We start from the raw sequence: 25,470 nt of genomic DNA, 5'->3' as shown, positions 1-25,470 counted from the left end.
TTTGTTGTGTTACAGGAGTTTACTGCTTGCTTACTGTTCTTATAAGGAAGAAAAATCGGTCTGAAACTTTACCTTTAAGCAGTAGACACATGGAAAATGAACAGAACAAATATCACATCTCAAAGCTTTCCACCTGCTATAAGTTTTAAAAGTATATTGTGACTTACTTTTGCCCACCCTTAAGGTTTTTTTTACTTGTGTGCATGAAAACTTTTTTATTGCAAATTTAGGGCAAATTTTGCGTAAAGGATAATATTCTCTTTAGAAAATACCTGTATTCTTTGGGTTAAAATGCAACTAAATTTACTACCAGAATATTGAATTCACTGCTTTCCTAAAATAGGTAGTCTTTTGTGGCATTGTGCATATGACAAAAATAGGTTTGCTTTTCTAGATATTTGCAAATAGATATCCTTAACGATAAGCTTTAAGGGTTTTCTGAACTATTTTTCAGCTATAACTATAGGTATTGCCAATGTGTGCTTGTAACACATCATTCTGTGTGCTGAACCAATGCAGAAAATAGATAAATGTAAACTGCAGAAGTCTGGCACAAGAGCAGGAAATAGTAGTATTTGTCATAATAAAACGTTTCCTTTATTTTTTAAGTTAGTCTCTAACTGAAAACCAAACATCCTTGGTTTATCAGTAGTGTGATAGTGGTATTGGTCTTCCAGGGGCTCTCTCCTTTGGGTTCACTGACACTTCGTGTACATCCTTCTTCCTACACTGTTTTCCCCCTGCCCCTGACCACAGAAATATAGTCTTTTAGTGTTTGGCAATAAAGACATTATTTCCCTCAAAAGGTTACAAGATTTTAGTATAGTTCCTAGAGAGTTCAGAGCTCTACAGCATGTACTAGTGCTCTCCAAGAAAATGTGTTGTTGTTAGGGATGTAGTCCTCCTTTTGAGGAGACAAAAACGTGAGAACTCAGTTATGCGAAAAACAACGATCAATACTTTATTTCAGCTCCAAAGGAATGGGTTTGTTAGGAGAACAAATATTTTCTATAATTTGGAATATATATATTATTCATACCAATGTACTGTCTAGTTTACAGATATTCTTGATTAAGATACATTTTGGACTTCAGAGCACTTTTTTCTTGATAGCTTGTTTCTGGTGGTATAGAGCTCTGGATTTCTCTTCATTTGGGTGAAATCATTCCTTATGATCTCTGCTGCTTTCCAAGAGTAGAAATAATCCCCAAATGTATTTCTCTTCCATAATTGAACCTCTATATTCAGCTTATTTATTCTTAGATTTATATATTTTTGCTTTATGTGTAAACAGTATTTTATATTCACCTTTTTGCCACAATTTTCTTCCCTCTACAGTGTTCCATATGAGCCCTTTTATTCCAGGAAAATCTCTCAACTCTCCTTCTGTCAGTTCTGCATTTTTCCTCACAAATTCCTTTATTTCCACTCTCACTACAGACATTTCTAGACCATAACCTGGGCTGGTTAAAGTAGACACAAAGGACTAATCTGGTTTAAAAACTGTGAAGCACTGTCTTTTGCTCAGAAGAGAGCGCTCTTGGTATCACATGAGGGCTGACAAATCATGCGGGGCAGCTCTTATGTGGTTCATTTCTTCCTGCCCACCCTCCTTGTTCTGGCTGAGGCCTTCAGCATCAGGTGGGTGGTTTTTCTTGGTGGATGTTGCACAGAATTATTCCCTAGAGTTGTCACTAGGTCTGTAAACTGTTTGAGAGGTACTGTGTATTATTTTTATGCTGGGGAGGAGGGCAAGCAAGATTAAGCACCTGAAATGAAAACTTCTTTGGAGGTACAGTCTTATCCACTCTTCTGAATATAGTGATTGACCTTAGATTTAAAATAAATCAAAGAAAACATTTTAATCCAGAAAACTACTGGAGTGCAAGGTGGTAATAAAAATCCATTAACATGTAGAAGAACTGGGCTAAGAAGTCTAAATTATACAGTAATGAAAAAACGTACTACTTTATCAACTCAGAAGAGCTTAATGTGGGAAGATAAAGGTATAGGTGCATCCCTGTATAAAAGGACATTAAGACGTGCTCTTTGTTATTCATAAGGCTTAAAGTGGGGTTGCCAGAGAATTATTTCTGAATGCTAAATTCACTAGACAAGGCTTGAGTAATTGTTATAAGACTTCGTATCCTAGGCGCAAAAAATCTATTCTGCTCCTTACTTGCAGTATTGTCAAGAGTATCTCATTAGCACATAAATATAGTTTTGCTGTTCATTAAAACGTTTCTGAAAAACAGTGCAAAAGAATAGTTGAAAATCTAAAAACAAAATTGCCTTGTTTGTATTCAGTAATGGTAGCAGCACTGGTTCATAGTCACAGGAGTAAAATGAAACATAAGACAGAGTCCATACCATCTCAAAGTGAAGTGTAAACTGCAGTGTGCAAGTGTGTAAGTTTCTTTTAAGTTGATTACATAAATACAAGACCTTCCTATGTCCAAAATTAATAATATATATAAATAAAAAGAAACCTGTGTACTGTTTCAGGCTGACTGTAACCCACCAATGAACCAAGGCTATTCTCAGTTGTCACTTGGTCGTGCATTTAATAGGATGTTCTTATTATTGTATCTGAAACACACTTAAACTAATAGCCTGATTAAAAAGTAATTTCCTTTGAAAGGTGTTCAGTAACAGAAAACCTCTTGCTCCCGTTTTAAGTCATGAATTTCAACAAATTAAATATTGTTTTTACCTACTCAAATATAATTTAAAAACTCTGAAAGTTCTTGCTTATGTCTGACTGTTCATACCTGGCATCTGTAGGAATGGGCCAGTTGCTCTTTTCAGCAACTCCAACTGAGAAAGAGAATTCCCTTGATAGTATTGAAGGCAACTGATACAGAAATAAACACAATAATAATGTTGTGCAATGGGTATTCTTAAACAACTCAATTCTTGTGCTTATGAAGGGAAGCTGTTGTCCAAGATGTGTACCAGCTGCTTTAATCAGGGCCATTTCTCCTTGCACGAGAAGATTTGGAGACTACTTTAGAAACAGTGCTGAGATTATGATAAATTCGTGCCATCGTAACAAATGGTTAACATTGGGCATGTCGCTGATGGCTAGTTTCTGAGTGCTTTGCCTTTAGTGTTGATGGTAAAGGTGTCACAAGCCCAAGAAATCGTAAAATTGGTGTCTGCTGAGTGCATGGCTTTGAAGCAGTAAATGGAAAATAAGTGAATGGTGCTTAGAACTGTTTTAGAACCATGGCCATCCCAAATTATAGTATATAGGATTTTCAGGTGCAGCTATTGCTGACAGTAAGCAACTTCTTTTTATAACACAAGCAGCCAAAAAGTTTGGAAAAAAGAAAGGAGCAGCATTGTGAAATACAGGATCAGAACAGTTTTCAATGTTAGGTTGGGGGAGCAGAGCTGGCAGCGTTCAAATGAGAGGTATAAGAAACCACCCCTGTAACCCACTCCAGTTTGTATTGCAGCTTGGTTCAGCAGCACATAACCAGTCTGGGCACCAGGGAATTCAACTACAGTTTTAAGGACTGGCTCATCCTCTTAGAGGAAGGAAGTGTAAATGTGTGAGTGAAAAGAATGGGAAAGGGGTGAGGGGAAAGGCTGGAGTCACCAAGCAATATTGCTTGGGGCTGACAAAAAGTACCAGATGCTTGGCTTTTGGAAAGTAGCATTCAGTAGCCAGAGAAGTTAACGTGGGTCTGATGTTCATCCGTCTCCCACCCTGCCATCCCAATCTTTTAGATTTGTGAATGTTGTTTTTAGTGCTTGTGGAAGATAGATACAGTGAATTTTATCTTTCATAATTTTCTGTAGCAGTTCATTTTTTTCAGCTTTAATCTCATAATCTCAACATGTGAATAATATCCATCAGCAAAACAGCACACGCTTTAAGAGCAGGTGACCTAATCTATGGCTCTATCCCTTATCTATGTTTTCCTGCAAGTGCAAAATAAATGAGTTTTCAAGTGGTGTATGGTTTTTAATAATAAACCTTTTAAAGTTGCTGTTATCTGAAAGGTATGTATCCAGTAGTGGGAATTAAATGTCAAAGAAATACTGGCTTTGAATTGTTACTTGGTGGTTTTGAAGTTTTTCTTCATTTTCTTTAGGATTCTTCTGTATCTGTGTGTATTTGAGTAGTAGTTTTTTAGCGTTTTCCCCCTCCCTCAAGAAAACCCTTTTGATGGACTGTTCCTTTTCTTTCCTTCCTTATTCTTCTTCCTCCAACTGCTTTTGAATCTGTTGTTCAATTCAAAATAGATGTCAGTATTCCATCTTTGTCAAGTTCTTTGAAACTAGACAAAGTAGTAGATAATGGCAAATCAGATTATGACTTGCCCAAAGGAATACCTGCATTGTGAATTGAAATATATGTAACTCCTCGTGGGCTAAGATTACAGAGCCTGATTTCTCCTGTCCTTAGCTTGTAAAATGCTGCTGCTTGTATAGGTCTGTTATCTGTTCTAGTCTAACTGAAGTATTAAAAATAGTAAAGCTGCTGTATTAGACGCTGTATTATATGCTGTTTAGACTGTATCTCAACTATTAATCTAGCTATGTGAGTCAAAATTTAAAGGATTTTGACAGGTCAGATTCACTCCAGGAGTCTAGAAATAGCTTTTGAATTATTAGTCTGAGTAAATGAGAAGCATGGCTGTGCTCAGTACTACCCCTCTGATGTAGAATTTTACTCTGTGTTGTGGCTCTGTGTGGGTGCTTTTTTCCAATATAAACAAAACAGAGTGAAAAATTAGACCAGTATGTGTTGTGGGGTTATTAAAATCTGGTGTCTCTAACTTTGGATGTCAAGGCTGGCCGAAAATTTGAAGCCAGAGTCAACTCTACCTTGCACTATTCAAAACAAATCGTTAGGAAGATGGGGCAATACTTGAGAACTTCTGACTCATGTAGCTTTGCTTCCTCTGAGTTTGAATAGCTTGTTTATTATTCTATCATCTGCATCATTCAAGTTAAACAAACTGTTCTAGGACTGGAGAAATATCCAGAAAAGCTGGATATTTGTTTTGCCCTGGAATATCTAGCTTTCAGGCTTGAGATACAGGGTGTCTACAGATAACCTGTTGCTCTCAGGAGTGTTGACGTTGAGCCTTGAAGTGAAAGGACTGTCTGATGGAAGTTGATGCTTCAAGTGCCTCCATGTGATGAGGAGGAGTTACAGATTATTTGGGGGGGGGGGGGGGGGGGGAAAGGCAGTATATGAAAGCAAACCATGCGACTGTTTTGATATCTACACGTAATATCTAACACTTGTTCTCTTCATCTCCCATTGTCTGAACTGTTGGGGCTGAGCAGCTGTTTTAAGTGTTTGTGAAGGATGAGTCTGCTTAAAAATCTACATAAAATGAGATTCTGTACAAAACAGAACGAACAGTTTCTACGATCCATTAAAATGGAAAATACAGTCATAACAATCTGACTGCACAGTGTAGTGTTTAGAATTATTTGATGCCTTTTTGTTTTTTTGTGATGAATTGCCTTTGATAAAGTGCTGCTGTGTTGGCTAAATTTAGAGCAGTCTCACTCCATTATGAAGACAACCACCACCATTTTAGCCAGAAAGAAGGTTGCTATCCCATAGAGATGATGATATAGTTGGATAGCAATTGGAAAAGAATAGATGAGTAAGATTTCAGGAGTGAGTGGAGTTACTACTGTGCAAAACTGAGGACTGCATCTGCAGTGTATGAGAGCATACATAAAATCTGTTTCAGACTGATGCAAGGAAAGAAAGCATCTCTATCTCAAATCATGTTTCACTGAGTATTCTGTGGAATAGCCAATACCAAAATCCTTGATACTCTTCCAACACATCAGCTCTTTCATTCTGTCAGTTGCCCTAAGCTTTGACATACAGAACATAAGTTGAATAGTGATGAGAAATAAGTAATATCCTATTAATGAAACATGAATTCCTTATGGTCATGAGCTGTGCTTGCTTTTACTAAAGGAAAAAAAATTGTATTGTTAGCTACTTATTGTATTACCTGACTGTATCTGTACTTAGTTGACCACCAGTGTGTGAATGAGTTAGTGTGCTTACATTGGGTAACTCACACATTCATGGCAGTATAGCTACGGCACCACAATGGTCTTCCTACACTATGAAGCCTGATGGTTGCTACAAGCATCTAACTGATGAACTTATTCCTACTGAAACTAAGTTGTTGTTTGGAGCTGTCTTATTATAAAAACATGTTTTCTTTCTTGAGTGTGGTGTAGTCCTTACTCCCTGATTTTTAAGCACGTTTCTAATCCACATGACAATGTGCTTTTCAGGAAGCTGAAGACACTCTTGTTTTATGGGCTATATTCAAAAATGCTGTTATTGCTCAGTTCTAGACAAGTGATATTACTGTATTGAAATTTGCTTTAGTTTTTGTGAAATTTTGTTGTTTCTCCTCATGTTTTTTTCTCTGAGTTAATGTATCTCTTAATTTTGTTAGTGCTTTTCTCCTATAAGTAGAATTTCAACTCTTTCACTTTCCAGAGAACACTTAAGTTCTTTTGTCTTCTGATGGGAGCTGAAAATATTCTTCAGGATTTCTGCTGCAATTTTGAAAGTGCCTTTGGTCTCTGTGTGTATATAGACACACACACATGAAGTAAGGACGATTTCTCCTCAAATCCTTTTCTTTTTCTGACTTCGGACAAATTTCAGCATGTGCATACAAAGTGAGAAGGAGGAAGAGCTCACTATTGAAAATACTGGGGTATTACATATTGTGGAGACAGAAGATGGGAGTGACATTTTGCTGCTATCTTTTATATACCATTCATGACTTTCAAAACAGATTATAGCTTTTACTTCATCTTGTGGCATTTGCCAACATTAATACTCCATTTCGAAGTCAGTAGTTAAAAAAAAAAAAAGTTGTTTGGAGTAACAATCCTTAGGAAAGGGTACCTCATAAAATCCTGCAAAAAGGATTTAAATTTAAACTTTGAAAATTTTCTAATAGTTTGAGAATTGTTCAGCAACCTTAAAGTGGAATCTATATTTCCTGTAAAAGTCTTTTGAGTTGTTGAATTCCAAGGCACTTCTTATTGACAGTTTTGAGAGTAGCACAAAAGCTTTCCTGCATTGCACCTGGTTTATCTGTCATGCTTGGATCAGTCTTTAGTTCTGTTTTTTCCCCTCTTAGGTCAGTTTCTATTATAAGGCTTCTTTTGTGGAGCTGGTGTGAGGTTTCAGCGGAGAGCGCGCAGTTGGTGACCTCTCCTCTGAGGGATTTGGGATGAATAAGCCTTAACTTGAGCTCCTGGCTTCTGGCTAGGCCTTAACATCCAGGGTGAGCTTTCCTGCCGCTTTTAGAGCGAGATTAACTTCAGTGTGTGCCTACAGCTGAAGCTGGCTTCCAGCTCGCTGCTTTCAAGCACACAGGATTCTTGGGATACTTCAGTAAAGAGCCCAGCTGTTCCTAAACACCTTCCCGCCAGGCCTGCAAAACTTGTTTTACTCTCAACAGGTTCGTGCACCGCCAGCTTTGCGTGACACTTGAAGGTTATGTTCTCCCAGGCCCCACAGATGTTAGATATGCAGTGGAAATTGTGAAGGTTTGCACGCAAGGCCCAAACTGTGTCTGAAGGGCCCTCGTCTATGCCGTAAAGCTGTGAGTCTGTACATGGCTTAAATTTTATTAATAGTGCTTTGTCTGTTTCTTGTAACAGGTTCACACCCAAACTGATCTCATGCTTAGTAGCAGGAAGAAGAAAAAAGGCTTTTTTTCCAACTCATACCTCATTGCAGAATGTTTTTAGAAAGGTGTAACGTGGTATGGTTTTGCTGTGTTGAGCAGAGATGTAAAGCTTTACATTACCTACTCCAGATACAAATGTTAGTACTAAAGATTGGCAGGAATGATTTGAAAGAAGGATAGATATCCTTTATAGCTGTGATTCGTGTTTCTTCCTCCTGAAGCAGGACTCTACCTTTCACACTTGTTGGCTGTCTTGTAATAGGCGCTTGTCCCATAGTGGAACTGAGCTTTAATTTAGTTGTCCCAAGTGTTTCAGATGAACGGTTTTGTCTAGATCTGGCAAAACTGAAAGATGCTATTGGCGTCTGTGTGCAAATTTCGTATTACGGAACATCTAATGATTAAATGCATTATTGGATATCACTTATGGGGTAGAATTACTGTCAGAATTTTAGACTACACTAAAGCTACGCTTCCTGTGGGTAGTATATGAGACTTGTGGTTTTTGTTTTGTTTAAATTAGCATCAGTGTTTAACTTGTGTAGATTTTTAACTGTGATGCTAAATGTGCTGTGTCATGTGCCTGGAGTTGCAGAGACTTGTCTGTAAATCCTAATGTTGGGATGAAAGGGGAAAACGCAAAGTTATTGAATGAAGTCATCTGTCACATGCAAGCTTGTCATAAAGTTACCTTATTAGAGGAGTTACTAAGTAATTTTTCAGACTTCAGGGATTTCTCCCATCTGTTTGTGTTCAAAACATGCCCATCTTGAAAGAGGTTTAAGGAAATGGTTCCGTTGTTCTGTAGTGGCTCAGTTCCCGAACCTAAAGATGGATCTTCTCTCCCTCTTTTTAAAAGGGTTCAGATTTTAAGTCAATCTCACTTATTGCCTAAGAAAACCAAAAAGAAAGTAAAACCACAGTGCTTTTGCGTGCTATCCAAAAGATTTGAGACAGCAACTTTAATTCACTCATCTCAGCCTGTCTAGAGTTTGCTTTTATGCCTGTGATAACCTTCTGCCTAGGGCTGAGGAAAATATGGTGTAATGTTGTGTTGCTTCATTGCATCATAGTCCTGCAGATCTGATCCAGCAAAGCACTCAGCCTGTCAAGTGCATCTTCCCCCTTCAACTCCCCCTCCTGGAATAGCTCTCTTGGATCCTGTTTCTGCATTGTTTTGTCTTAAGTCACCTTGTTTCCTTTACTACAAACTGTGTGACGGCAAGAGTGGTTTTTGCCTTTAGATGTACTTGCATTTCTGATAAATATATGTATATCCTTTTGATCTCTGTTACGTTTGCAGGTTTAAATATTTATAAAACAAAATTAAGCTGAAAAGTGTTTAGTTCTAATTGCTTTCCTTGTCTGCAGTCTTTACTTCAAGATGTGTGTGAAAGGCATCAGAATTCTCTTCCATTTCTCTTTTCCGCCCCAGCTGTTTTCTGTATTGCAGCTGAGGGATTGCTTACTGCTTCCTTCAGAAATATATAGGAGGAGAATTGGAAGTACCTGGGTTATTGAAATAATTGTTATTGGATTCACACACTGTAAAATGAGTTCTACCAACTTATTCAGTCCTTCACCTTTCTTTCAATTAACAACGACTTGAGTTTCCTAAACTTCCAGAAAATAAGAGACTTTCTCATGTGCAGAAATACTAAAGTAGAATAGCACATCCATTGCTTTCTATGCTTTTCTCCCCTCTGAAAAAGCTGCTTTTCTTCCCTTCCCCCCCCCGCCCTGTTCTTCTAAGAGCCTGTCTTGGAGGTAAGAACAAGCAGTGATGATTTGAATTGAAAGAGGATTAGAGACAGGACTTTGAAATGCAGGCTAATTCATCGGGCACTTCTGATATTGTAGAATTAACAAGAGATGGCATTAAATTGTGCCTGAACATTTGTTGGAGTAATTGCATATTTTTCTGCTTGAAAGAAGGCAGTGTTTTGAATAATGTGTGGCTTCATGTTGTAACTGAACTTTTAATCCCTTGTGCTGAAGGTGGTATTCCCATTACGCTTTTCCCTGCTACCTTGGCTGTACACACCTTCAGCTGCTTCCCATCAATCAAACCAATTAATTTAGTAGTTGAACTGATGGTTTAAATAAAACCCAACCGATGAAATGCATGTGTACCTCTGTCCTCCTGGCCCTGTTCTGGCCAAAAAGCTCACTGTCAAGTCTGTTGGGTCTGTGGGATTGTTAGCCAGGGATTCAGGCTTATCTGGTTAATTTTTTAGAATGGCTCTAATGCCCACTGTATTTCTTGGATCTGAATCGGAGTATGTATGCTTGCGTTAAGCTACTTGAATGTCCAGACTTCACATCTCGCAGAGCTGTCAAGCGAGAAGCTGAATACGCGCAGTAATTCTCAAACGAGCCCAGTGAGCTCAATGAGCTTTGAGAGCAGCACAGCGAGCAGGAACTGTATCCGCATCAAGCTGTGCCCTACCTTTTCGGGACCTGCGTGGCTGCCTCTTCTACCTTGCCCCTTTCCAGAGGCTGGTCAGTTTTTAAAACAAGTAAATAAATGCTTTGCAAATGTCACAAAGTGCATGGAAAGCAGTAGGTGTGAGACAGGAATACTAAAATTAATGCTGCTGCCAGAATATATACCTAAAACCACTTGTTAACCAATACAAGAGACACAGTGGTGACAGAAACCTCCCTGGAGGTGGCCATACCAATGAGATGCTTTCAACAAGTTGCAAATGGGGAAGTTTTATGATGTCTCCTTGACTCTTCCTTTTTTTTTGTCAGCCTTTTTTATGACATATGCTGAGTGATGTGGTATCCAATGTACATGTTTTGAACGATGATGATTTATGATTAATTTATTCTTGGATTTTTTCCCAATCTAGTGCAGCTAAAAGAGCAGTGTAAATGCTCTTGCTGCTGTGTGTGTACTTACCATGTAAATCGTGGAATTACGTGTTTGCACTGACATAATCAGTTCAGAATAGAAGGCTGTTTTAAATGTTATTTAAAACGACATTTTTTTGTTTTTTTTTCTTTCCACTCTCCTTGTGGGAACTAAAATCGAGTGATAAGACTTAAATATTTTTCTTGAATTTAAATAATTATTGCAGATGTTTTGTGATGTATTATTTTTGTAGTCTGTAGCTGCTAGTAAAGACCAGTGAGATTTTTATTCCAGATGTGGAAAATTTAACAGGAAACACTGACTAGACAGACCTTTTTGTTTTCTGCTTCTGACCTCCATCCCTGCTTTCCTTTTTAGAGATGGTTCTTCCTTGCTTTCAAAGTTACCGGTGCATTTGAGAATTCACCCTACCATCAATCCCAGTACCCTTAAATGTTTCTCCTCCTTTTTTTTCCTGCCTTCCCTGCCATCCCATTACACATTTTGCAGCCTTCTGAATTATGAGGATCGATGAATAGTCTTTGTAAAAGCAGCAAAACCTTTTAATGGTTCCTCTGCAGTGTTCCTGTTGCAATAACATTTTTTGTGGTGCATGAGGCTTTCCCCTAGCCTCCGCTATTTCTGCGGCCAGGTGACAATCGCTTCCACAAGTCGGAGGGAGACTCTGGTTTGCTTTCTGGTCCTTGAGCACTTCACAGCAAGTGCCATTCTTGCTTCTGTCTGTGGTAGGCTGTGCTGAGTATTTTTTGCTTGGTTGGTAGTGCTGCTTTATGCAGGGGAGATGTGGGTTAGCTGGTTTTGTTAGAAGTAGCTTCTGCCAAGATGATGTGCTCTTATCCAGCCTTATTTTAAATGAGCAGATGTTTCAGTGAGCAGATATTATTGCCCTTCTCTGACCCTCCTCTGTTGGAGGATCTCTTCAGCTGTAGGTGAAAAAGGCTGTTGAAACTAAAGAAAACAAAGGATGTGATGTGTGTTGTTTTTTTGTGTGTTCTGTGTTTTTTTCATATAGTTATCTTGCCAACTTTGGAAGGCAGGCAATGCTTACTTTCCTTCTACTTTCCTGACAGGTGATAAGATTAACCACTTAGTTTAGACACACATTACTGGAGTCGAAGTCTCTAGGCATAAGAGAGTATGGTTTGTTAGAGATGGATACCTGAATTGTCAAAGCTGTAAGAGTATTGTGTTCTTTTATACCTTTAGGATCAACGTTGTGCAACGTCAGATGCTTACAGAAGAATTCACCATTTATTGTAAAACACTATTACAATCAAAAACCGTGTGGCATTTGCCTGCTATTCAATTAATGTAACATATTAAACCAACACAGGGATCTGAAGGATGAAATGTGTTACTTTTAAGCTATCTTCAAATCCATTTGGATTTTTTTCTTTAAAATACAGTGTGAAATACAAAGATCTGCATTCCAACATAGCTATATTTAAAAGCCTACTGCGTGAATAGCCCTGCCCCCCCTAACCTGGGGGTTTTCTGTTACTATTGGCTCTTGTCAATGGAGTAAGTTTATAATGCCCAGAGATCCTAAACGAAGCTGAACAAGAACTTGCAGTTTATCTTGTTTGCTGTACAAATAAGTCTGCTGCCGCAAAGTTGGATCGGGCTTTCCCTCAGAGAATATGTATCCATGTATGCCAGAAACTTCAGGGAAAGCATTGTTTTTGTCTAATCCAATCTCAGTTTATAAAATGTCATGTCAGGTTTTATAGTTGTTCTGGTACTTCAAATATTGCCCGTAAGCACTAAAATATGTGCTTTGTCATAACTGAAGGTAAACTTTACAGATAAGTAGGGCCCAAAGGCATTTAATTTTGTCTGGAGATGACAGGTTATGGTAACAGGCACTTTCAAAATGTTTTGAGTATGTTCCCTGAGACTATATCTAAACATATGAGGAGCTATCAAATTATAATTTTGATTACTTTTCCACATTTCTTGAGAATTTAAAATTGCCTTCTTGTATGCATGTGTGGTGCTTGTGTTTGTTTTTTGTTCTCCCTTACTGGAAGCTTCTATTTTTCCTTTGAATATTAGAACGTGTGAAAGAAACATACCTTTGGCAGTAATTTACTTAAACTGTGTAAGGGAATTAGAAGGAAAATTTAATTCTGTGCTGTATTAATTTCAGACGTTACTTCCAGCAAATATATTACTTCTAATCAAATTTTTGCAAAGTGTTTTTCTGGTTACTTATGTTTTGCTTCTTGATGTACTTGGACATGTCTGTTTTACTAATGCTAAGCAACTTGGCAATCACCAACTCGGCATTTGCTTACAAGGTATTTCTTGCCAGTCTTGCCTGTAAGAATCAGTATTCTGGGTGTTTTCGGAGCCTGCTCTGTCGTTTCATGCAAAATGTTTTTTGCTGACAGGGGAAGGCATGGATGCCCCTTAATGTAATTACATTAAATTGCTAGAGTGCTTGTCTGGCATGTAGAAAAGCTGGCCCCGTTCTCTCCAGAAAGAGAGACTTGGAGTCATATTTCTTGAGACGTTCCCTTGGAAGGCGGCGAGTCAGTGACCAGCAGATGAGTTCAGCTCTCCTTGCTTAAGTTTCTCCAGGACTGGGAGTAACTGGCACTTCAGAGCCTATTTAGCTATTCTATAAGCATTTAATGCAATGCCTGTCTGTAAGCTTGTGAACTGGATTAGGGAAAAGCGAGGCAGATATTAAGCACCAGCAGTAGCAAACAAGATCAGGCTTTGGCTGCATCCATAGCATAGCCGACTTTGAATCCTTCCCTTAGGTAACTAGCTTCTGAGAGGAGCCTTCATGCCTGGGCTGGGCATCCAAATCCTAGCAGGCACCGAACTGCTGCTATGCCAAGTGGCCCGCTACGAAACATCCAAGTGCTTCTGTGTATCTGGCCCCAAGTGCATGATCAGAGCACAAGTATATGAAGTGCCGCGAGGAGTGTCTGCTGCAGCAAGAGCATCTCTTCCAAAATCAACCCATTTGACTGATGTGCGCCGCATGATGCAGAGAAGCCTTGTATTAGGCCAGCTGGATCAGATGATTTTGAAGATGCTGCCAGTATTCAGCTTCCTTTTAGAAAATTATCAGTAGAAGAAAATCTGTCTGCAATTGGCCCTTGGCCAACATCTTAAAAGCAAGTACGAAAACAGATATTAAGCCCTAGCATGTATTTTATCCCATGATACCACTCTGCTCAATTACTTTATCCGAGCATATGCTACCAAAGCAAGTAAAACTTCTATTTTTGCTTAGTTCCCTGCTTTGTATTCTGCACGAACAATGTCGCAGTGTGCAGCTACATGGTGATGAGCATAGGAGTTGGTGTCTTCTCTGTCCGACGTGTTTCAGAGGGCTAGGTGGTGTTATCCTGTGGGGTAGCACTGGGTGTTGGCCCGTGAGATGTTCTCATCTGGCTTGCTGCCATCCTCATGGAGGAGGCAGCGAGCAGCTGTCCTGGTAGTGCTAGGTGTAGTCAGAGCCCCCAGCCATCTCCTGCACCGGGGAGGTTTTGTGGTGGGGCCTTAGTGGTAGAAAAGGCTGTTCCTGGGGTCACACCTGGCTCCCAGTTAAGATGTTTCAACCACAAGAGCTTTGCTGAAAAGTGTGTTGACCTGTCACTTGTAAAGGGTGTGATATCTTAATATATCTAGCAATGTTACACCTTGGTACGCGGTTCTCTGGGTGACAGGAAGTCAGTGCAGGATAGAAATCTCTCCTATAATGAGGTTTAATTCCTCACAGTTAAATGTCAAATCCGTGATATGTGAAACTTCATTTTTTTAAAAAAAAAAAAAAAAGGTAAGAATAAGTAGGAAAAGCAGTAGTACTTTTTACAATGGAGTAATACCTAGAGACTTGGATGAGTTTAATGTTTGTTTTTTTTTGTGCCAAGTGAAATAACAATTGACAAAACACTAATTGCTTTGAAACAGTTTTAAGGAAAACAGTTTTAAGGAATATGGCATTAGATGTAAATAAATATACCAAAACCAGAAGGGTAAGCAGTCTGGAAGGCCTAAGTAATGGTAGTGAAATTATCCACTAATGTATGTCTGTGTATAATTACAGCTTTCTAAACTAAAATGGCACTCGTCTTGAATTTTGTGTTGAATATGATCATGTCTTGCTGTAGCTGTGTAGAAATGCTGTAAAAAGTGAGTGTGAATCTTGCCTAGTGTTTGTATGAGCTGCCTCATTCTCCCTCTCCCCTCACCACTCAATGCAGCCTTAAATGTGCAACTCATCATTTGATGAAGCATTTTCTTGTTTCTTTAAAACAGCTGAAGCTCTGATTCTTGAAACTGGGATTTTCTACTTCACCTTTTTCAAATCTCGAATTCAATCTGCCAGGTTGTCTTATTGGAGTGGATGTGTTGAGCAGGAAAAGAAAAGTGGTAATAGCAAGGCGTATAAACTAATGTGAATCTTTTCTGGCATACAGAGAGTACAATGGTTTCTGAAACAAGCAGTTGCTGCGTTTTAGTGACTGAGTTAAAAAAAAAAAAAAAAACAACAAACGAAAAACCTCCCAAATTTATTCAGTTTTATCTGCCTTCTGTAGTTAAAGCTACTGAGCTGTTCTGTTCAATATGTTGAGTAGTAAACGCTTTCCTTGTCCTTTTTGCTGAAATGTTATTAATTTAAAAACAAACAATAGTTAGACTTGGGTAGCTAATGTAGATGTCTATTTACCTTAATTTTCCCTGGGGAAAAAAATGAAATGTCGTTATGACTTGCATGTTTTAAAAAAGTGGCAAATGTAAATGTACACCATGTTAACTTCTGAGCTGTCGAAATAACAAAGGTATTTAGGTAATTGAATTTAAAATTTAATTGATTTCAGTTAGGTTTATTTGGCACATACCGGGGTAAGATCTCCCACTGAACGGAGTTGAAAGCTTGCAATTTTTTCTTTTCATAGCCCATTTATTCTTGATTCAGGACCAATGGGAAACTGTGACATGAAGTATAAAACCAATGTATGCCAAATCCCTGACACCTGCAGTATCAGTGGAGTGCACCGATCTTGATGTTGCTGTGTGAGTCCTGGCCTGAGAAAGTAACATCACAAATGAGGACCACAAAGATATTACTGTAGTGGTGCCCCACATGCATCTGTTTGGTTAGCATCTATGCTGTTTGGATAGCTACCCCTTTATTTTTCCAATAAGCTCAAAATTCTTGTCCAAATGTATTTCCAGCAAACAAAAATGGCTTTAGATTAAAGCCTGATGTTGTCAGCTTTTTTCCTTAGTATGTCAGGAAAATAGTATTTTTAAGTATTAAATGCTAACAGCAGTAGCAATATTTTAGTATTAGCTTTTTTCTATTTTTTCTCGTTAAATCCCCTTCTCACACTCCTAATTAGAACTGTGCCTCCCATTGAGCAGTTTCAGTTGCTTTTAATCTTGCCTTAAGCTTAGTTTTTTGTATGAATGAATGCTGTCAGTGCAAGCATTGTTTTCTTCTATCAAGAAGATTACTCATCAAATGCAAGTGACTTCTGAAGATTACATTAGAAATTGGTATTTTGTTTCACTCTAAGCAAGCTGAAAAAGCAACTCCTGTGATGATGACAACATAGGAATGTCATTTGACCATATGTTTTATTTGTGTGCTGCACCAAATTAACATGCTGAAGCAATTTACAGTTAGAGAAGCAAAGAAACTGGTTGGTCTGGTGTATTTATATCTATGCCTTTAATGTCTGCTTTCTTTTCCTTTTGTGCATTTTGAGTTCTCTCTAGAGGACATAAGGTATCTTTTCCCTTAAAAGACATTGGATGTCTACATATACTTTCCAAATGCTTTACCGGGTGAAAGTAATAGAGCATCATTAAAATAGATTTCTTTTGGAGAAGAAAAATACCACAAAACCCTAATCTAGGGCACAGATTAGAGATTAATATCCCATACTCTCTTGGACCTGTTCTGTTTGATAGGGAGGGTGAAGATCCAGCAGTCTGTGTTAGGAACTTCTGTTGGCAATGGGTCTCGCCTAAGAAATTCTGCAGACTGTAGCTGAATAGTTACGTAGAAGCCTCAGACGTAAAAGAATTCAAAACTGCATTCAGCTTTTCTAAATTTAACATTTGCCTTTTGTAGTTTGTGTTTAACTCTGGGGGGAGGAAACACCAAACAAGGTGAAAAAACTCGATAACTAATTGTGCTTAATGGCATGTTAAGCATACAAAGAAGGCAGAGATTTCCCCTAAAGACTTACAGTGGGTGGGGGTGGAAGAAAAGAGAATGAGGAAGCACTCAGTGCCTTTTCTTTAATTTCAGGAAAAATCCCTCCAGTTTTTTTGGTTGCTTAATGGATGTTTTGCATTTATTTTTCAATTTACATAGTTTTGGATGCTTCCCAATAATTTGGGACAGTGAAGAGCTTGGTAGAAATTGGCAAAATTTGACCTTATTGTATTGATAAGTGTTTTAAGTGCAGTTGATACTTGCAGTTAATGAATTGTGTTTCCATAACACTGCTACCTTTAAAATGATGTACTGAGCCAAATAGCAAGTAAAATACAGCTTTCCAGAACCACAGAAAGCTTTTTTCAGTGTGGTGGTGGGGCTTAGAGGACAGTGAAAGATAATTTCCCTCATCAACATGCTGTGATAGTTCTCTTGAAATGTGTTTTCTTATTGTCTTAACTTAATTAAAAGAAAAAAAAAAAAAGCAAATGTATTGACCTCCACAAGGCCCAATGGCCTGAAACATGGACTACATGATGGGATATAGTATAAGCACCTGGGCATATTCCCTCTCTGATATCCTGAATGCATGACTCTATGAAAAATGTGCATTGGTAGCATTTCATTTTTAACTAATTTAGTGTTTATATGGCTGCTTCTCTAAAAATGATGACAAGTAACAAAACATCAGTATTGAGTTTTGAATGTAAGGCATCATATTTCTAAAATACAGAAACACAAATATCCAGTGGTGCCTGCTTAATGTAAGTAGTAACTTCAGCTGAATTTACATTGGAAAAATTTAGATGTGCCTGTGGAAATGCTATAATTTATGGCTTAAATGTTCTCCAACATGAATTTGGCCAGTTCCAACTACTTGTTATTCTAAAGAATTGTTGGATGTGGCTTAGGAATTGCGGTGGCAGAGACCATTTGCAATAGACAATTTGTGTACCGTCACCTTGTGCTGGAGGCTCAGGCAGATGGCTACAAACTGTTCTGCTCTGTTTCTAGGTGCACTTAATTGATTACCATAGGCATAGTATTGTATCTTCTTACATGACTCTATTCGTAGCGAAGATGTTGCCTTTAGAGGGGTTGTGCAAATGGAACCATCTTAGAACTGGGACTTCTTCAAGGCAGATGTAGAAAGGGCAACAGAATTTCCTTTGACACACGTCCAAGAGCAGCAAAAGCTGCTGGCACTGAAAACAGTTGGCGAAGCGTAGTGTGCAAATCAGCATACTATTGCTAATTATCTTTTTTTAAAAAGTTACCCTCTTCTTAACTTCATCCAAGTGCATAGTATGATATGAATCCAAATTTCTTTGACATCTTGTATTTTTGTGGTAATGAGAATACAAGAGCGTGGGTTTTTTCCTGTTGAAAGGAAAATGAGACTTACAGATTGAGAATAAATGTTGGAGCTCGGAGAGCGGGTAGGAGAGAAGAAACTTATTAACGCTTTTTCTCAACCCTCTCTAAATGGGTATTACCAATATTACTGGAATAACAAGTCCATCAGAGTTGCCTCGAATAAGCTACACTGAAACAAACACATGAAAACAGCAACTTGCAAATATTTTGGAAGGTTTTTATTCAATCAGAAAGCTGCCACTCTAGTTATAACTGCTAGGTAAACTGACTTTTTTCAGGTAACTTTCATACTTGGGTTATTCCTTACTGGAAGAAGGCTTTCTTCAGGTCTTAAATGAGCAAGGCAGGGAAAAATTGAGTATTACTGATCAAAACTTTTTTAATTCTATTTTTCCTGGTACATTTCCTTCTTACATACTAGTTTTTCTTTCTCAAGTAAGAATTGTTGCATAAATTAAATGCAAAATCCTATCTTAAACTTTTTGCCAATTTCTACCGTTTTTAAAGTAGCAGAGGAAATAACTGTCTTTTCTCTTCCAAAATGCACAGTTAGCTCTGTTGAACCACATCATAAACTTAAAATCCAGAGGCTGTCATTGCTGTTTGCATTGAAAACACAAAATTATACTAAGGATATTATTTTAAAGAATATGTGCTTTTTTTTCAGGAGGACCCAAATGACGTTGACCCCAAAAGGAAAGATGTGCATGTCAGTGATGGGGAAGACAAGGCACAAAGTGTGGAGACGTTACCTCCAGGTATTGCAGTAAAGTTTGTAATGAAAGGTCCATGGGCACAGAACATTGCTTTATGACTTTCAAGTAGCTAAGCAGTTCTTTTGATTTTAATCATTCTTTGTAGTTTGGAAATGATAGGATTACTTTAGCAGTATGTATCTCTGTTCTTAAAGCTTCAGCTTCCTTATCTTGCCTGCTTCACTGCTCCTTTGGGCTTTAAGTCATAGAAAGAAATTTACTCTTTGCTAGTACGTTTATATTGCCTTGCAATAGGTTCGAGCTGCTGTAAAAGCCTCTGGTACAAAGGTAGTCCATTTCTCTGTGGAGAATGCTGGCAGGTAACAGACAAGTCACCTTGAAACTGTACTTCTGACTGAAGGTTCAGCCAAGTTTCAGGCTTTTTTGTAGCTTTGTCTAGCTTTTGTGGCAGGTTGATTTTTTTTTTTAAGTGTGCTGATGGTGTACCTTATTTTTTCTCATGCTTGCTGAGTATTTGTTGAATGTTGGCAAATAAACAGAACAACATGTTCTTTGTGTTATTTGAATGAAATGGAGTCTTGCCTTGGAGATGAGCTGGGACGGTTAAATGTTAGGGAATCTTCATTTTGTGTGACTGCTCCCATAAAACATTTTGCAGCTTAACTGCTTCACATCAATGAGATTTAATGGGTGGCTAGAATTGACATACGAAGGAGTGCAGAAATATTGAAATGGATTTGAAAATTTTACACTGCATTCAAAAAAGGTTACCATACAGAGAGGGCAACTTACGATCAGATGGCTTTACAACGTTTTAATCTTCTGTAGTTAATCCTTATGTTGGGCTAGAAAACAAATTTGTAAGCCAAACATTTGAAACGGCATGAGATTTTGAGGAAAGAACTAACCAAAGTAAGCTTTACTTTAAGCATCTGAAACTTCCATCCCCAGAAACATGAGTTTTTTGTTTTACAGTCTTAAAGTTCTGATACAGTATAAGCTGTTTAAATTTCATGGCCTTTTTTTCCTGTAGCATTTGGCTTACCTTGTCTTAGATGCTTTCGGGTGGGGGGGAAACGAGATTCTGGTTATGTATGTATGCTTTTTGTAAAAAAAAAAAAAAAAAAACAAAACAAACAAACAAACAAACAAAAAAAACCAACAAAACAAAAAAAACAACTGTGTATGAACTGAGAAATAAATCCATTAAAAAAAAAAAACCTGACTAATGTAACTTGGTTTCTGATGGATCATCCCAACTATTTTTTTCCTTAACAGAACTCTCTGCAAATTTATTAAATATTTTCCCTAATACTGGGTTTACAGGTTGGCCAATCTCACACCTTCCAGCTGAGAAGGAAAGTTATTTCTGGAAGGAAGTATCTTTATTTCTACTTCAATATTTATGTATTCAGAACCAAAGCCTTACACGTGTCTTCAAAGACTTTCTATGTTGCCCAAAGTAGCCGTGAGTATTAAAAGAGAGTGGGAAGTGTCATAGGTCAAAAGGGAGAGAGATCAGAAGCTGGAAGGTTAGAAGTAAAATTGAGTGTAAAGTAGAACAGGTTAGGACTCCTCTCATTTAATCCATTGATCAGTAGTCTCTTATGACTTGATTTAACATGCAAGAGAATCGTTACTGCAAAGTAGCATGAGAGTCTCTAGGCAAACATCAAAGGCTACACAGAACTTCGCACTCTTAAACCACTGTTTTGATTATTTCCAATTTGCGTAGGCAAACTGTTGAATTCATATGGCAATGGAACTTGGAATTCATACTTCTGCAGATATTTTGTGGGGTGTTTTAAGGCAAAATGAACAAACTTTTGGAGAGGCTTGGTTCAAATCTTTCTTTTCCATTGAGGTTAGGAGACCTGTGGTTTAGGTTTCACCATTATGCAGTCCAGTATCTTTCAGAATTTCTAGAAAGTAAGGAATTATTTATCTTTATCTTTGAAATGGCTTACTATAAAGATTTAACTGCTGTTCTTCTACCTTCTGTACATCAGAGTATATCTATCCTTTGTCATTTGATGACTTTTTTTTATATGTTGCAAAATTCTATTTCTTGATTTGTAAAAATGGTATTGTCAGCTTTTGTAGCAAGAAGGACTGACCCTGAACTGTCTCTGTGGATAACTAAAGCAGAACTATATAGCCAGTTTTTTTAGATGGATGTTTTTCAACCTTGAACAAGTAATAATAGAGTTTCAGCAGTTATTCAACCAGCTCCTTCTGTTTAGTTAACAAAGATCTGGAATCTCTGAATGTCTGAAAGTCAAAATAATCATATTTATATTGAGTATCCTACTGCTTTTAAGCTCCTCTGAGTCAGTGAGAGGGAGCGCAAGCTATTTGTGGAATTTTGTATCTATCTAGTCCTACTCCTTGGTGCCTGCTGCTTGGTCTCATGCAGATTTCTGTTGTGCTTTTTTTCTCTTCTGACTTCAGCCTGCTTTTACTGTTATCTGACTTTTCCCTAATAGATCTGATTCATATTCCACACAGTCGACAGGACCTCTGCTGGAGCCAGAGCCAAGCTTTGCATCCTTCCTGCCTTCTGAAGCCAATTTCATTTGTTTTTATATTCTATGGGCTGGCACTGTTTTTCAGTAAATCTAGTGCTATGACACAGTCTCCTTCATTTTTCCTCAAATTTGTTATATGTTTTCTGCACTAGCTTTGCATTTGCTGATTTTAAAGTCCTAGGGAATAATAGGTGATACATCTTTAATGATTTTTATCAAGTTCTACTTGGATGGAAATAATACAATAAAATCCACAAAACTAGTACTATTTTCTTTTAATTGCAGCTAATTACAGTTAGAGTGCAAAAAAAAAGTGCTTCATGTTTAAAACCAACCAGCTTATTAAAAATAATTGCAGAGAACTGCATTATTTTCATTGATTGCCTTCTCCAAGACTTTAGATTTGAGAAATACCTGCTTCTGTCTGTGGACAAAAAGAAGCAGCTTTGCTGGGTTTCACTTATTTTTTTTATCTTGGCTCTGCTCAGCTCATCCACCTCAGAACAATCAAACCTAATTAACAACAACAACAAACACTGAAGAACATCTAACCTCTGCATCTGTAAAATAAACACTTGCCAAAAACGAGTTTAGTGCTGTAGCATCCCCTGCTTCCAGTTTCTTAGCCATTGCAGTGGTTTTTGGTTCTATTTGATGTTGGTGACAAACCCTGCAGTTCCCTTACTCTTGATTTATTGTCATGTTAGGTGTCAGTATAGGTTGCCTTAACAAAAAACAAAAAACATGCTTGAGTTTGAAGTTACCAACCTGCTTAATTTAGGTTTCAAATAACATTTATATTTTTGCATATTCATTTCACCTGGCAAAGTTGCTGAATTTCAGGAAACTACAGAGCCAGCTAACTCCCCAGAAGAAATTAAATAGGATCCTATGAGTGTACCCCAGAGAAGCATTCAACGTTGTATTAGAGTCCTTTGAATGCTTGGAGTGCTTTTCGAAAGCTCCTATCTAAATGTATATAAAAGCACTTCAAGTATAGATTATAATAAATATATTGTAAAATATAGTAATGCATTAAATCTTTGTAGACCAGAAAAGCAGTGACTTCTTTGTGTTACAACCTTCTGCTACTATCTGATAACCAAATCACACCTTGTGTTCATGTTGCTATTGTCGATTAGCTCCTCAGGTGGTCCTGAAACTATAGAGCATTTTTAATCAGCTTGGTGGTATTTGTCTAAGTAAACAACAGATGATTACTGTATTAAATGAAGGAAAAGGGTTCTTTCAATATCAGAACCTTCTAGCAGAAGTTAACATACAATAGGTAGAGCACAGTTTATGGTGGAAAGCTTTGAACGAGGTCTACCTTATCTACCTTAGTTTCCATTATTCACAAGTTGAGAGAAAGAACAAAGGCAAACCTTGAAACACCTGAGCAACCTCTGACTCTCACAGCTGTTGCAATGGTATTCTGTCTATGCATTATCAGTGTACTTCAGGATATGCCTGAACTGTACTACTTGTTTAAAAGCTGAGCTTGAAAGGAGTGACATCTCTGCAATCTGCCACCTACTGAACTTGAAGTACCTCAAAAACTTTGTGTGTTACCTGTGAAAACAATGACCCCTTTCATCTGTAATAAATACTAACCCCAAAAGACGCTTTTGCTTTGTATCTTTTTTTATGCACAACATGCTCACAGGAGATCATTGTGTGCATCTATGTAAGAAGTGTTTGCACTGTATTAGAATTTGAGCTCCTTTTTTTACCTTTGGTGTAAATTGACAGTAGGTAACATCAGTTTGGCTGTCAATATACAAAAAAAGGAAATGTTTAATTGGAGGTAAGAAATAATAGTTTAAATACATTTGATATCGAACTATTTTAAAGCTGAAGAAGATGGTAAATATTCTGAAACTTTATTTCTAGGGGATTGATGTTAAATCTGCCTTTCAATTTTTAGTATACAAATCCAAGTGCCACAACCAGTTATATAATAACACACTCTTTGTTAAAGAAGAATTAATCTGTGAATCCTTTTTTGAGTATAAAGAAAGTTGCAGTTATGTCATGTAACTCATACTGGAGAGCGATCTAGTGTTCTGCCTACATGAAATGCTAGTTTTTAAGAAAAATGCAATCTTGTACTTTTGAAAGGCTTGGTCCTCAAATAGTTTGGTTATGTCTGTATTTTTATTTATGAAATGCAACAGTAGTAAACTGAATTGTAATGTCTTTGAAATCTAGATCTTTAAAGAGATCTATCATCTTAAAGCATATGGATATGTGGAACGTTTTTTAATGGAAATCATGGTAGTTGGGGCAAAAAACAGCAACCAGTAAATAAGATAAAGCATGGTCTGGTGACTAGTGTAAACTAAGATGTAAAATGGTTCAATTGCATTAATTTGTAGGTAATTATAGAAATCTAATATGCAAAAGTGAGTGTGATGCTATGCTGTTAAATACTATTGGGGCTTAATTATTTTGTTGCAAAATCAAACAAAATGGATCGCTGAATTTGCCTTTTAAATTGCCAAGATTGACTTGGATATTTTTGTGTTTTTCTATTGTAGGAAAAGTTCGGTGGCAAGATTTTGATCAAGATGCTTATGTTAGCGCTACTATGGTGCGATCTGGTCAGGATCCATATGCCCGCAACAAGTTCAATCAGGTAGAAAGCGACAAACTTCGAATGGACAGAAACATTCCTGATACAAGGCATGATCAGTAAGTGTCAAACTGAGCCATGTTTGTCTTGGATTAGTTTTTGTTTATGGCTTTTGAGCAGCAGGTGATTTTCCTAATGCAGGAGTTCTCTAGCTTTCAGAATGACAGGAACAGCAAACTATGATGTGATCCTTAAACAGCAGGGTAAGAACAATAGATCTTGTTCAAGTTTTTCTGTTTCCATGACTTCAGTCAGTGTGTATCTTGTATCCAAGCTGGTGTTGCATTTCAGTCTCTTTATTCTTGTTTACCTGATGGCTTTTTGTGGCTTCTACATTTGTAGCATGTTTTATCTTAACTTCACTCTGGTGATTGACACCTCAATCAGCACAGCTCTGACATTATTTCTGTACTTGCTAGTCTCTGGAGACACGTTGTGTAGTTCTTTACATGAAGTTGACTTGCAGGTCTTTCCTAGTAAGCTGGGCTGATTGCTGAACCCTCTTCCCATTTTTAAGGGAAACATGGACAGAGTAATAGCATATAATCAGCACCACAATGATTACTTCAAGGTCATGTGGCTGTGATGTTTTTTCAAGTATATAAATTGGCCTGAGTTAATGGCATCAAAATTCATACTGGGGATCGAATCATTGTGTGGTTGGGAAAGATGCTGGATTAACTGCTCAGTGATGAGACGCATTCTTCTACTTGAGTTCCAGGATTCACCTGTTTTCCTCTTGCTGTAGGAGCAAGGCAGATAGTTATTAAATATGGTATTGCATCTAATAGACCACATTTATGTAAACAAAAGGATAGTTTCTTCTCTTTTCCCAGCCACACTGTTTATCTTACCTGGTTCTGGGAGAACATAAAATCCTGCTGCATGTTACTGTGGTTTTGTAGCATCACTGAACACGCAGTGTGGACTAAGCAGTATAGAAGCTACTTCCGAGCATGAGCAACGTACGGAGCAGGAGTCACTACTAGATCCACTACTGCTTAATATCTCCATTAATGACCCAGATGAGAGGGCAAAGTACAACCTCAGCAAGTTTTCAGGTGACGCAAAACTGGGAGAGGGTGGCTGATAGCTATTTTGGCAAGGATAATCACTGCAGAAGCTGAAGAACTTGTGTGAAATGTTTGTGTGGAAACTGTGTAATGGGAAGAGCAATAGTAATAGCCATGTAAAGAAGAATATATTCCAGATCTGAGCACATGTGACACTTGGTGGCACGTTATTTTCAGTAAAATTGAAGGCAACTGTTAAAATTATTATTTCCTGTAGAGCTGCTGCAAGGTTTTATTGAAGAAAAATGAGTAAATATTTCTATTTAAGCAACTTTTATTAATTGTACTGATGTGTCTAAAAGCCTATTTTACTTTAAAATAGCTGTATAATAGTACTTCTTAATTGCTGAGACTG

The 25,470-nt window shown here is 37.7% G+C and overlaps 1 protein-coding gene across 1 annotated transcript in view; it reads left to right on the top strand.

Moving 5' to 3' along the window:
- GALNT2 (polypeptide N-acetylgalactosaminyltransferase 2) overlaps positions 1–25,470 on the top strand; it is a 92,966-nt gene that overhangs the window by 31,723 nt on the left and 35,773 nt on the right. The window contains exons 2-3 of the mRNA XM_035538354.2: positions 18,831–18,921; positions 23,948–24,101. Coding sequence (XP_035394247.1) covers positions 18,831–18,921; positions 23,948–24,101 — 245 coding nt within the window. The remainder of the gene's footprint in view (positions 1–18,830; positions 18,922–23,947; positions 24,102–25,470) is intronic.

Source organism: Cygnus atratus, chromosome 3, assembly GCF_013377495.2.
Source record: "Cygnus atratus isolate AKBS03 ecotype Queensland, Australia chromosome 3, CAtr_DNAZoo_HiC_assembly, whole genome shotgun sequence".
NCBI classification, from domain to species: domain Eukaryota; kingdom Metazoa; phylum Chordata; class Aves; order Anseriformes; family Anatidae; genus Cygnus; species Cygnus atratus.
Note: the sequence above shows the minus strand (reverse complement) of the source record. Positions and strands in the feature narration are given on the sequence as shown.